This window comes from Entelurus aequoreus, linkage group LG17 (genome assembly GCF_033978785.1).
Source record: "Entelurus aequoreus isolate RoL-2023_Sb linkage group LG17, RoL_Eaeq_v1.1, whole genome shotgun sequence".
In the NCBI taxonomy this organism is placed as follows: Eukaryota; Metazoa; Chordata; class Actinopteri; order Syngnathiformes; family Syngnathidae; genus Entelurus; species Entelurus aequoreus.
Window position 1 is genome coordinate 41,396,897 of NC_084747.1, and position 14,939 is coordinate 41,411,835.

The 14,939-nt window shown below is 40.8% G+C and overlaps 1 protein-coding gene across 2 annotated transcripts in view; it reads left to right on the forward strand.

The window, feature by feature from the left end:
• lhx2b (LIM homeobox 2b) overlaps positions 1–14,349 on the forward strand; it is a 45,031-nt gene extending 30,682 nt beyond the window's left edge. For both annotated transcript variants that reach the window (XM_062025694.1, XM_062025695.1), the window contains exon 5: positions 13,745–14,349. In XM_062025694.1, coding sequence (XP_061881678.1) covers positions 13,745–14,035 — 291 coding nt within the window. In that variant the 3' untranslated portion in view covers positions 14,036–14,349. The remainder of the gene's footprint in view (positions 1–13,744) is intronic.
• Positions 14,350–14,939: the final 590 nt, after the last annotated feature.

Here is a 14,939-nt window from a genome sequence, read left to right on the forward strand (position 1 = left end):
TGATAATTTGCCTTAGCCTTGAATTAACACTTGATGCATATAATCACAGCAGTATGATGATTCTATGTGTCTACATTAAAACATTATTCTTCATACTGCATTAATATATGCTACTTTTAAACTTTCATGCAGAGAAGAAAATCACAACTAAAAAAAATCACTATTTTTTTCATACGGTATTGATCTGGAAATGTTTGCCTCTGCATTTTGATGGTGTGGGCGTGTGGCACCGAACGGAGATGTTGACATGCGGAGTTTCAAACACTCTTCATTCTCTAGCAGGTGACTTTTCAAATGCTGCTACATATTAGCAGTAATGCTACTTTTTATAGCAACGCTTTTGCTCCACACTTCACAAATTACGAATGTCTGTTCGACATATTCCCACCGCCAGACGATGGACCCCCTGCTGTTTTTGGGGGAATTAATTAATTCTTCCTTCATTCGTATTACCACTCGCACGGCTGCGCTAGCATCACAGCTAACGTTAGCCATGCTGCTACCTCTCTGCTGGTAGAGGCCGTATACGTATGTGACGTATGACGTGACAGTATGTGACGTGTGTGAGAAGGAGACACAGAAAAGATTGAGAAGAGCCTGTCGTGTAATGCCAGCAGCTAAAAGCAACTGCGTGAGAATGTATACTCCAATATCACCATATAGTCATTTTCTATATCGCACAGAGACAGCTGACATTTTTACCGGTAACTTTTAATTCACATGGCCGTCTTAACGGTTAGGACACAGACCTGTGGATGTGTTGAAAGTGTGCTGGAAAATGCGGAACGGAAATTAGTGAGCAGCAGAAAAGTGGAATGTATTATTTAAATCGGTGCATTGGAAAACACGGACCGGGAGTTTTTTAAAAACTGGATCTGGATCGGCATTTTCCCATGCTTTGCCAATACGCATTTTTTTGCAAATATCGGCGGCCGATCCGATCCAAATATCGGATTGGGACAACCCTATTAGAAAGTATCCAGTAACAAACGTGTCCGCATCATTCAATTTACATCGTCATGAGCGTAACTTAATGAATTATTGTGGCCACCAGTTGTTGCCAAAAAAACACAACAACTACTCCACTTCAACTTAAAGACAGCCTAAGTACATTCCAGACGGTCAATAATAAATAGGTTAGTTTTTTTGTTTGACCTATTTCCCTTCATCAAACCTTCTATGACATTCCACACCACAAAATATTACAAGTACCGTATTTTCCGCACTATAAGGCGCACCTAAAAACCTCCAATTTCCTCAAAAGCTGACAGTGCACCAAGGCGCACCGGGCACCTTATATATGGACCAATATTGAGCCACAACAGGTCTCGCAATAACTACGGTAACTACGCCGACTTCATTTTCACCCTTCTACGGCTGCTTACCGTAGAAGAAGCACTTCCTCTACGGGGGAAAATGAAGTCGGCGGCTGCTTACCGTAGAAGAAAATTAAGTTGGCGGCTGCTTACCGTAGAAGAAGAAGCGCTTCTTCTTCTACGGGGGAAAATTAAGTTGGCGGCTGCTTACCGTAATTGCGAGACCTAAACTTTATGTAAAGACCCAAAATTGGCTCCTATTAAGAGACACGCTTACGATGCAGAGTTTAAACTCAAAGCGATCAGTCATGCAGTAGAACACGGGAATAGAGAGCAGCAGCGAGATAATTTAACATTAACAAATCAATGGTACGGAAGTGGAGGAAGCAACATGATGACCTGCACCAAGTAAAGAAGACTAAACAGAGTTTCTGAGGGAACAAAGTGAGATGGCTACAGTTGGAGGACAAACTCGAACAGGGAGTTGTTGAACAGAGAGCAGCAAGTAAAAGTGTCAGTACAATCACTATTTTTTTTGTTGACATTCCCTTTAGCGCAGCTCAATCTAATGGATGCATAACGTAACCCCAGCCTCTACTGTAGCGTCTATTCTATGCGCCTTATAATGCGGTGCGCCTTATATATGAACAAAGTTTTAAAATAGGCCATTCATTGAAGGTGCACCTTATAATCCGGTGCGCCTTATAGTGCGGAAAATACGGTATGTATGATAAAAATTTTTGAGGACATCATATCTGATTAATATCGGTAAAATATCAGGGCTTCAATACCGGTATCATATCTGCAGGGAAAAAGTCACATCAGGACACCCCTAATTCTAATAAGACACACTTAGGACACCGACTGACGGCAAACAACAAACCTATTTGTGAACAAATATGGACACACCAATACGCGACAATGTAACAATATCAACAAAATATATATATATTTTTTTTTACATGAAGTTGTTTTCATAAAATAAAGCCAAAAAAGGTAAAGAAAAGCAACAACTACTAGTTATTTTAATGATTTGACTTTTCAGGCCCAACACTTTCCTGTGCGCAAAAAATGTATTCCTTGAGATGGTAAACTAAATATAAACCAGAAAATATATAAAATGAATTATTCATTATTATGATTATTTAACATATGAATTGGAAATTATTATAATTATATGAACAGAATGCTACAATATGTTAAATATGCTTTTAAAATGCATCCGAAGACTTCATTGAAAAAAAATAAAAAAATGTATGTATATATATATGTATATATGAATGTTATTTTATTGTTTTTATTTTTACTTGAAATTGAACTTAAAAATGTAATCAAACAAAAAGCTGTTTAATTCAGGTATTAGAGTACACAAAAGCGCACTCAGTTGTGTAGCCTGCGATATTATCGAGGGAACAAGACACTTTGACAATCGTGTTCCTCAGACAAAATTCATCCCGCTGTTTTAATTAACGTTTGTAGAAGACAAAGCTGTCGTTTTGCTTTGATGCTTTCAAGTTTTCACGCCGAGCGTTGCAGCTGATGTGCCGCCCCCCCCTCGCTTGTTGTCCCTGGGCTCTGTGAGCGACTGCATGACTCGCACTCACATTGAAGCCTTGCCTGGTTAGCATTGTCAGTTCTATTTGCGAATAACAGGGAAGATATGACACAGTATTCATATGCAAGGGGTGGCAAATACACAAAATTAAATGAACAATTTGGTTATGAAGATAATTACCTTTGCAGGTGTCTTTTTAGCTTTATTATTAACCGCCGCTATCAATAACTTCTAAGGCGTAATCACCGTTTTTCTTCTAGGAATCTTACCTTGACACTGGTGTTGTAATAATTGTGTGAATGTCCAAGCATTCCCACATATAAGATTCTACACCAAAAATCATCTTTTTATTATTATTATTATTATTATTATTATTATTATTATTATTATTATTATTAATATTATTGTGTCAATGTTCAAGCATTCCCACATATAAGATTCTACACCAAAAAAATTATCTAGTTATTATTATTATTGTGTAAATTTCCAAGCATTCACACATATAAGATTCTTCACCAAAAATCATCTATTTATTATTATTATTATTATTATTATTATTGTGTGAATGTCCAAGCATTCACACATATACGATTCTACACCAAAAAATAATTTAGTAATTATTATTATTATTGGGTGAATGTCCAAGAATTCCCACATATAAGATCCTACACCAAAAGAATTATCTATTTATTATTATTATATTTTTTTTTATTGTGTGAATGTCCAAGCATTCCCACATATAAGATTATACACCAACAATTCATCTAGTTATTATTATTATTATTATAATTATTATTGTGTGAATGTCCAAGCATTCACACATATACTATTCTACACCAAAAAAAATCATCTAGTTATTATTATTGTTATTATTATTATTATTATTATTATTCCATCCATCCATCCATCTTCCTCCGCTTATCCGAGGTCGGGTCGCGGGGGCAGCAGCCTAAGCAGGGAAACCCAGACTTCCCTCTCCCCAGCCACTTCGCCCAGCTCCTCCCGGGGGATCCCAAGGCGTTCCCAGGCCAGCCGGGAGACATAGTCTTCCCAATGTGTCCTGGGTCTTCCCCGTGGTCTCCTACCGGTTGGACGTGCCCTAAACACCTCCCGAGGGAGGCGTTCGGGTGGCATCCTGACCAGATGCCCGAACCACCTCATCTGGCTCCTCTCGATGTGGAGGAGCAGTGGCTTTACTTTGAGCTCCCCCCGGATGGCAGAGCTTCTCACCCTGTCTCTAAGGGAGAGCCCCGCCACCCGGCGGAGGAAACTCATTTCGGCCGCCTGTACCCGTGATCTTGTCCTTTCGGTCATGACCCAAAGCTCATGACCATAGGTGAGGATGGGAACGTAGATCGACCGGTAAATTGAGAGCTTTGCCTTCCGGCTCAGCTCCTTCTTCACCACAACGGACCGATACAGCGTCCGCATTACTGAAGACCCCGCACCGATCCGCCTGTCGATCTCACAGTCCACTTTTCCCTCACTCGTGAACAGGACTCCGAGGTACTTGAACTCCTCCTCTTGGGGCAGGGTCTCCTCCGCAACCCGGAGATGGCACTCCACCCTTTTCCGGGCAAGAACCATGGACTCGGACTTGGAGGTGCTGATTCTCATCCCAGTCGCTTCACACTCGGCTGCGAACCGATCCAGTGAGAACTGAAGATCCTGGCCAGATGAAGCCATCAGGACCACATCATCTGCAAAAAGCAGAGACCTAATCCTGCAACCACCAAACCAGATCCCCTCAACACCCTGACTGCGCCTAGAAATTCTGTCCATAAAAGTTATGAACAGAATCGGTGACAAAGGGCAGCCTTGGCGGAGTCCAACCCTCACTGGAAACGTGTCCGACTTACTGCCGGCGATGCGGACCAAGCTCTGGCACTGATCGTACAGGGAGCGGACAGCCACAATCAGACAGTCCGATACCCCATACTCTCTGAGCACTCCCCACAGGACCTCTCGAGGGACACGGTCGAATGCCTTCTCCAAGTCCACAAAGCACATGTAGACTGGTTGGGCAAACTCCCATGCACCCTCAAGGACCCTGCCGAGAGTATAGAGCTGGTCCACAGTTCCACGACCAGGACGAAAACCACACTGTTCCTCCTGAATCCGAGGTTCGACTATCCGGCGTAGCCTCCTCTCCAGTACACCCGAATAGACCTTACCGGGAAGGCTGAGGAGTGTGATCCCACGATAGTTGGAACACACCCTCCGGTTCCCCTTCTTAAAGAGAGGAACCACCACCCCGGTCTGCCAATCCATAGGTACCGCCCCCGATGTCCACGTGATGCTGCAGAGTCTTGTCAACCAAGACAGCCCCACAGCATCCAGAGCCTTAAGGAACTCCGGGCGGGTCTCATCCACCCCCTTGCCACCGAGGAGCTTTTTAACTACCTCGGCAACCTCAGCCCCAGAAATAGGAGAGCCCACCAAAGATTCCCCAGGCACTGCTTCTTCATAGGAAGACGTGTCGTTGGGATTGAGGAGGTCTTCGAAGTATTCCCTCCACCGATCCGATCACAACATCCGCAGTCGAGGTCAGCAGAACACCATCCGCACCATACACGGTGTTGATAGTGCACTGCTTCCCCTTCCTGAGGCGGCGGATGGTGGTCCAGAATCGCTTCGAAGCCGTCCGGAAGTCGTTTTCCATGGCCTCGCCGAACTCCTCCCATGTCCGAGTTTTTGCCTCCGCGACCGCTGTAGCCGCACACCGCTTGGCCTGTCGGTACCTGTCTGCTGCCTCCGGAGTCCCATGGAGCAAAAGAACCCGATAGGACTCCTTCTTCAGCTTGACGGCATCCCTCACCGCCGGTGTCCACCAACGGGTTCTAGGATTACCGCCACGACAGGCACCAACTACCTTGCGGCCACAGCTCCAATCAGCCGCCTCGACAATAGAGGTGCGGAACATGGTCCACTCGGATTCAATGTCCAGCACCTCCCTCGTGACATGTTCAAAGTTCTTCCGGAGGTGGGAATTGAAACTCTCTCTGACAGGAGACTCTGCCAGACGTTCCCAGCAGACCCTCACAATGCGTTTGGGCCTGCCAGGTCTGTCCGGCATCCTCCCCCACCATCGTAGCCAACTCACCACCAGGTGGTGATCGGTAGAAAGCTCCGCCCCTCTCTTCACCCGAGTGTCCAAAACATGAGGCCGCAAATCCGATGACACAACCACAAAGTCGATCATGGAACTGCGGCCTAGGGTGTCCTGGTGCCAAGTGCACATATGGACACCCTTATGCTTGAACATGGTGTTTGTTATGGACAATCTGTGACGAGCACAAAAGTCCAATAACAAAACACCACTCGGGTTCAGATCCGGGCGGCCATTCTTCCCAATCACGCCTCTCCAGGTTTCACTGTCGTTGCCAACATGAGCGTTGAAGTCACCCAGTAGGACAAGGGAATCACCCGGGGGAGCACTTTCCAGTACTCCCTCGAGTGTATCCAAAAAGGGTGGGTACTCTGAACTGCTGTTTGGTGCGTAAGCACAAACAACAGTCAGGACCCGTCCCCCCCACAATTTATTATTATTATTGCTATTATTATTATTATTATTGTGTGAATGTCCAAGCATTCCCACTTATAAGATTGTAGACCAAAAATCATATTTTTATTATTATTATTATTATTATTATTATTATTATTATTATTATTATTGTGTGAATGTCCAAGCATTCCCACTTATAAGATTATACACCAACAAATAATATATTTATTATTATCATTATTATTATTGTGTGAATGTCCAAGCATTCCCACATATAAGATTCTACACCAAAAAAAATCATGTATTTATTATTATTATTATTATTATTATTATTATTGTTGTGTGAATGTCCAAGCATTCCCACATATAACATTCTACACCAAAATATCATCTATTTATTATTATTATTATTATTATTGTCATTGTGTGAATGTCCAAGCATTCCCACATATAAGATTCTACACAATAAAATCATCTATTTGTTATTTATCCCCTGCAAAAGTTTGGCGCGCTCCTCAGCCCACAGTTTTCATCCGATCGGAACCGTTAAAGTATCAAAATGTTCGGCTCAACAGGGAATCGTGAGCTCCCTTAAATACATTCTAGAAAAATATCCCGGATTACCCAGAATTCCCAGTTTTCCGAGACATGTTTCCCATTGAAAATGAATGGGCCAATTTTAAAACTTGCACAACTCCCACATTTCTCACCCAATTCGAACCAACCACACATTCCACTCACTTTGGACAATCAAGTTGAAAAAAAATTCCCGGTTTTCCAAAGCCCTATTTTCACCTCTTCCTGGAAAGTTTGCACAGTCCACATTTTTCAACCGTTTTGACCATTCCACCTTCAAAACACTCCTCTTAGTTGAGACAACAAACGCTCCTATTTCATTTTTGTACAAATTCCCGGCTTTCCCGGAATTCCAGGAATTCCGAAATACCCATTCTCAATTCAAACAGTTAGTATGTCAACATTTTTCAACCGATTCCAAAAATTCTAACAGCAACCCATTTATATCCATCCATCCATCCATCCATCCATCCATCCATCCATCCATCCATCCATCCATCCATTTTCTACCGATTGTCCCTTTCGGGGTCGCGGGGGGTGCTGGAGCCTATCTCATCTGCATTTGGGCGGAAGGTGGGGTACAGCCTGGACAAGTTGCCACTTTATCACAAGGCCAACCCAGATAGACAGACACCATCCACACTCACATTCATGCACCTGGGGATAGGTTGATTGGCAACACTAAATTGGTCCATTTTTATCATCTAGGACAATTGTGGTTGTATGTATATTTTCAAAAATTCCCAGTTTTCTAGAAATTCCAATTCAAATGAATAGATGTTTTCATTAGCTGCCCTTCTGAAAATGTTGCGGTATTTTTTAACATAATTTAGACCTTTCATCCATCCACCCACACTACTCTTCCGATATATCAAACGCAAAACATGTTTTCTTTTTCCCAAAATTCCCGATTTTCCCAGGATTTTCTCCCCATTGACAATGTATGGGCATTATACAAACCCTGTTTCCATATGAGTTGGGGAATTGTGTTAGATGTAAATATAAACGGAATACAATGATTTGCAAATACTTTTCAACCCATATTCAATTGAATGCACTACAAAGACAAGATATTTAATGTTCAAACTCATAAACTTTTGCAAATATTCATTAACTTAGAATTTCATGGCTGCAACACGTGCCAAAGTAGTTGGGAAAGGGTATGTCCACCCCTGTGTTACATGGCCTTTCCTTTTAACAACACTCAGTATACGTTTGGGAACTGAGGAGACACATTTTTTAAGCTTCTCAGGTGGAATTCTTTCCCATTCTTGCTTGATGTACAGCTTAAGTTGTTCAACAGTCCGTGGGTCTCCGTTGTGGTATTTTAGGCTTCATAACGTGCCACACATTTTCAATGGGAGACAGGTCTGGACTACAGGCAGGCCAGTCTAGTACCCGCACTCTTTTACTATGAAGTACGTATGTATGAACGTACGTATGAAATACGTTGATGTAACACGTGGCTTGGCATTGTCTTGCTGAAATAAGCAGGGGCGTCCATGGTAATGTTGCTTGGATGGCAACATATGTTGCTCCAAAACCTGTATGTACCTTTCAGCATTAATGGCGCCTTCACAAATGTGTAAGTTACCCATGTCTTGGGCACTAATACACCCCCATACCATCACAGATGCTGGCTTTTCAACTTTGCGCCTATAACAATCTGGATGGTTCTTTTCCTCTTTGGTCCGGAGGACACGACGTCCACAGTTTCCAAAAACAATTTGAAATGTGGACTCATCAGACCACAGAACACTTTTCCACTTTGTATCGGTCCATCTTAGATGACCTCAGGCCCAGCGAAGCCGACAGCGTTTCTGGGTGTTGTTGATAAACGGTTTTCGCCTTGCATAGGAGAGTTTTAACTTGCACTTACAGATGTAGCGACCAACTGTAGTTACTGACAGTGTGGTGATATCCTTTACACACTGATGTCGCTTGTTGATGCAGTACAGCCTGAGGGATCGAAGGTCACTGGCTTAGCTGCTTACGTGCAGTGATTTATCTAGATTCTCTGAACCCTTTGATGATATTACGGACCGTAGATGGTGAAATCCCTAAATTCCTTGCAATAGCTGGTTGAGAAAGGTTTTTCTTAAACTGTTCAACAATTTGCTCACGCATTTGTTGACAAAGTGGTGACCCTCGCCCCATCCTTGTTTGTGAATGACTGAGCATTTCATGGAATCTACTTTTATACCCAATTATGGCACCTACCTGTTCCCAATTTGCCTGTTCACCTGTGGGATGTTCCAAATAAGTGTTTGATGAGCATTCCTCAACTTTATCAGTATTTATTGCCACCTTTCCCAACTTCTTTGTCACGTGTTGCTGGCATCAAATTCTAAAGTTAATGATTATTTGCACAAAAAAAAAATGTTTATCAGTTTGAACATCAAATATGTTGTCTTTGTAGGATATTCAACTGAATATGGGTTGAAAATGATTTGCAAATCATAGTATTCCATTTATATTTACATCTAACACAATTTCCCAACTCATATGGAAGCAGGGTTTGTACAATCTATTGCAAATCCCACATTTCTCATCCGATTTGAACCGATTCTGAATTGAATCATCACCTAGGAATGAGGCGCCGGAAGTTGGCAGACCCGTCAGCGATCCTGTTCTGTCTGCCTGTAATGTTTGTCTGCTCTTGAATTGGGATTGTTCTGAAAATCTTAATTTCCCCTTGAGGATTAATAAAGTACTTCTGATTCTGATTCTGAATCTGAATCAATTGGGACAGTAACGATTGATCAATTAATTTGATTAGAAAAAAGCTTGGATTTATATTCTGTTGCTTTAATTAATCGTTTATTAAAGCAACTAATAAAAACGGATGAAATATTGACTGCATGGATTACTGAAACGTGTCATAGTTTCTGCATGGCCGCTACAATAGAGCGTACATGAGAGCCGTGGTGTGCGTGGCTGTTTTTTAATTTTTTTAATTAATGCTCACATGATGACATTTATATGTTGATGATAAGCATTTATTAGAATAAGAGAATGAAGGCTATGGCAAGCAGAACATGTTTTATTGAAACTATTTTCTTTGAGATACACATTGAGGCAACAGGGTTTCCTCTAAACTGCCAAGATACTTGTGGCAAGGGGGGCGTGGTTATGGGCGTGGTCACAATGGCGTGTGTTTTGTTTACTTCCGGTTTTGGCAGCGCCGTTTTCGGTGATCAAAGTAATTTTTCGGTGGTCAAGTTTTCGGTACATCACTTGTCAATAGTGCGCAAATAGTAAACTATATATATATATATATATATATATATATATATATATATATATATATATATATATATATATATATATATATATGTATATATATATATATATATATATATATATATATATATATATATATATATATATATATATATATATATATATATATATATATATATATATATATATATATATTTATATATATATATATATATATATATATTTATATCAATTCATACTGTAACAACCAGCTAATGTTAATGTTTTATGTTCGTGTGGTTTGGATTTGATGTCAGATTTTCCCATGTTTGCCTGAAAGGTGTTGGCGGAGAATGAGGAAGTGTTGTGTGTCCGGGGAAGCGCGGACTCACGAGACGAAAGTGTTTGCGAGGGAAGTAAAACCTGTTGGAATTGTGCCATTTGTTATTATAAGATTGGTAGTAAAAGTTAAAAATAGCGTCAGACTTTGTGTGATTTCTTCTGGGGGCTACAATATATTATATTACTTAATTTTTTTTCAAGTAATAAAAAAAACAATTATTTTCAAGGTGTGGCAGTGACTAAAAGGCTGTGGCGGTGCGCCACATTCAATTACATTTTATCTGATTACTTGATTAATCAAGCAAACTACTGTATTTTCTGGACTATAAGGCGCACCGAAATATACGCCGCACCCACTACATTTTAGAATAAAAATAATATTTTTTCCACATATTAGCAGCGGAAAAAATAGATTTGTGAATGAATCGCTGTTCTTACTTGTAACGATTATTAATCGATTAAAAACATCCACTATCGATTTATTTTTTTAATCTGTCTCGTCCAGCCACTCAGACAAATCATATTGTCAATGTAGATTATCATATCTGTTGTACAGATTTACTTTAGAAAAGATAAATCTAGGATATTCCTCTTGTTGCCCTATTTGTATTTGACTATATTACTTTATTTTAAGTAATATAGAAGTGTATCAGAGCTGTTTATCTATTTCATGGAGGAATGTATTTAATCACAGAACTGGCACCCAATGTTTAAAAAAAAAAGAAGTATTGATTTTGAATCGAGGATCGTTATAAATCGAGAGTCGATTCTGAATCTAATCGTTACCCCCAAGAACCGAATCGAATCGACCGAATCGTTTTGTGCCCAAAGATTCACAGCTCTATTTGCTGCACCAAACTATAAGCCGCAGATGTATAAATTGTGAAATTAGTTATTTACACAGAAATAGTTTTTAAATGTTTATTTACATATTTTAATTGTTTCCAAACAGTGTCTGTACACGGCAGTAAAACAGAGGATCAAACAAAACAGAAGCCATCGTCATGGACCCACTAGTTGCGGAAGCTAGCTCTCCAATCAGCTAAACCAGCGTTTCTCAAAGTGTGGGGCGCCCCACATAAAAAATAGAGCCACTGCTGATGAGCTGTTCAAGATAATGGACAGTTTCCTCAAAGAACACGACCTTAAATGGGAAAACTGTGTGGGCTTTTGCTCTGATGGCGTGCATGGCAAAGTCAAGAAACGGGCTGCAGGCTCTAATAAAGAGGGTTGCGCCAAATGCGCATTGGACACAATGTGTCATTCACCGGGAAGCACTCGCGTCAAGGCAGCTCAGCCCCGAATTCAATGAGGTTTTAACAGTGGCAGTGTCAAGCCTGCAACCCCGATTTGAAAAGCTGTGCAGTGCAAAACAAGCTCATTGCAGCCACTAATGCTGGAGTACTGTAAAACTCATGTTCACTTGCCCTGTCCTCCTTTTTTTGGCAAAGATTGCAAAGTGGCACTTTTATTTTCATTTATTATTGAACTTGATGCAAGTTATTTGATTTATTATTGAACTTGATGCAAGTTATAACACTTTTATTTGATTTATTATTGAACTTGATGCAAGTTATAACACTTTTTTTGATTTATTATTGAACTTGATGCAAGTTATAACACTTTTATTTGATTTATTATTGAACTTGATGCAAGTTATAACACTTTTTTTGATTTATTATTGAACTTGATGCAAGTTATAACACTTTTGTTTTATTTATTATAGAACTTGATGCAAGTTATAACACTTTTATTTGATTTATTATTGAACTTGATGCAAGTTATAACAATTTTTTTGATTTATTATTGAACTTGATGCAAGTTATAACACTTTTTTTGATTTATTATTGAACTTGATGCAAGTTATAACACTTTTGTTTTATTTATTATTGAATTGATGCAAGTAATTTTTTTTTTTATATTGAACTTGATGCAAGTTATACCACAGCTGCACAGTTATTTTATTTATTATTGAACTTGATTTTATTTTATGTTATTGAGTTTGAATGTATAAAACTTGATGTTACTTGATGTTCGATAAATTTGAAAATGTTAAGCTTGGCATTAGCGTTCTGTTGGGGCGATGGGGGCAGGTGGGGCTTGAAAACTCCCCCTTGTCCAAAGTGGGGGATGACAAAAAAAGTTTGAGAACCACTGAGCTAAACAGACTCAATAACTCCACGGTGACGTTTTGGTGAATTTACTGAAACTGAAACAATACAAAAATAATGCCATTGTAAGTTAATAATACTAATACAGACACTTGTAGACGTGTGAGCATATTAGCTAATGCTAACGACACTAGCATCATTATATTACGAAAGCATGGACAATGCTTGAACTACAGACTTCGCACATGGGACGGTTTAGTAAGTAAGAATTGTTTTAGGTATATTGTAAAACTTGCAAGCGTTGCTTAGAGTGATGGATGAAGAATCCTTTCGAGCACAAACACCCTGGACAATTTTACTTTCGGTTTGAAGCAAAACAGGAAGTACATTTTCAACGCGCAGCACCTGCAGTGAGCAAACTCGTCCAAAAGATTGCGCCATAGCACAAACAATAACACACCATTCCAGTCCTCTGCTTGGGGTTATTGAAAGCTATTGAACACAAAACATTATGGCAATCAGCGATAAAAAAAATCCATAAATTTGCCGCACCATTTCATAAGCCGCAGGGTTCAAAGTGTAGGAAAAAGTAGCGTCTTATAGTCCGGAATGCACGGTAATTGATAAATTACTACCTTGATAAAGGCCTACCTTTAGATACGTCTATTTTATGAAGTTTCAATCAGATGACTCACCAGCCTCTGATCACTACTCAGGAGGTTTTTTTTTCCAACGTCGACATTTATTTCAATATTGTCTGTTTATTGAATTGCACTTTCGTGAAATGCCACAGGTGAAATACCACGTGTGTGTGTGTGTGTGTGTGTGTGTGTGTGTGTGTGTGTGTGTGTGTGTGTGTGTGTGTGTGTGTGTGTGTGTGTGTGTGTGTGTGTGTGTGTGTGTGTGTGTGTGTGTGTGTGTGTGTGTGTGTGTGTGTGTGTGTGTGTGTGTGTGTGTGTGTGTGTGTGTGTGTGCGCGCGTGTGCGATACAATGATAGCCACCTAGGTCGACCATCATCTGTGTGGAAAATCAGTGGATGGACATTGAAATAACATTGAAATATAATTTAAATAACATTTGTCTTGACCGTACTTAACAATATAGCGTTTTCCACAGGTGTGGTTCCAGAATGCTCGAGCCAAATTCCGGAGGAATCTTCTGCGACAAGAAAGCACGGGTGCAGACAAGACATCCGACGGCTCCACGCTGCAGGGCGGGACGCCATCCGGCCCCGCCTCCGAGCTCTCCAACGCCTCCATGAGCCCCTCCAGCACGCCCACCACCCTGACAGACTTGACCAACCCCAGCATGCCCACGGTCACCTCGGTGCTCAGCTCGGTGGCGGGCGGCCTGGACGTCCACGAGTGCCGCAGCCCGTCACAGACCACACTGACCAGCCTTTTCTGACCCACCTGATGAGCGCCTGTCCGCCACACCTGCTGAGTTCGCTCCTCTCCGCGTGAACATGCGCGTCTTGTTCGCTCGAGGACCGTTGGCCCCACGCAAGGAACTCTCCTCGTTGTTTAGGTGTCGTCATCTTGTTGAGAACCGAGCAGACTTGACTTGCATTTTTCAATGTTTACAGAAAGAGACTACAAAAAAACAAGATTACTCTTTGGAATTGGTTTTCCAGCACAGTATTTATGTTGTTGTACAAGAGTCGTTGTTAGATGGATTGTAACTTTTTTCTTTGGGGAAATCTGAGATTAAAAAAGTGAAAATATCCACTGACCGCAATGTGCTCGACAGTCTTTTTGCCAACGTGTCCTCAGTCCAGTTCTTTTACTTAAAGCCCCACTGAAGAACTTTCACTTTTGGTTGGTTTTGGCGGCACCAGTGGACCAAAGCGGAAGTATTTTGCCCGAAGAAGACCCCATTTCCAATGCGTCAAACTGACATGATGTCCGCTGTAATATTGTCACAAGTATTAGGTCTGTAATGGCTATGCTGATGTTAAATAGCAGACGCTATCAAGAAATGATCTTGGATCATTCTACAAAAATGAAGCTACTACCAAGAATGTATCGGGGCGGATGCAGGTCCGAAGCAAAGAAAGACCGGAAGTAGTGTGGAACTATCGAGCTGGTGGCCATTTATTGCTACCATGCAAATTTCAGATAACTAACATTAACATTAGCATTTTGATTTGAGCATCAAAAGTCACTTACTAGTTTAGTAGTCCTTTTATGCGGGTAGCCTCTGTTTTTATTTTACTTTTTGTTTCTTTGGTTGTTTTACATCTTCTGCCATGATACCAGTAGTAGTAGGCGTTCTTCTTCATCTTCTTTTAGTTTTCTGACGGCACGTGGGC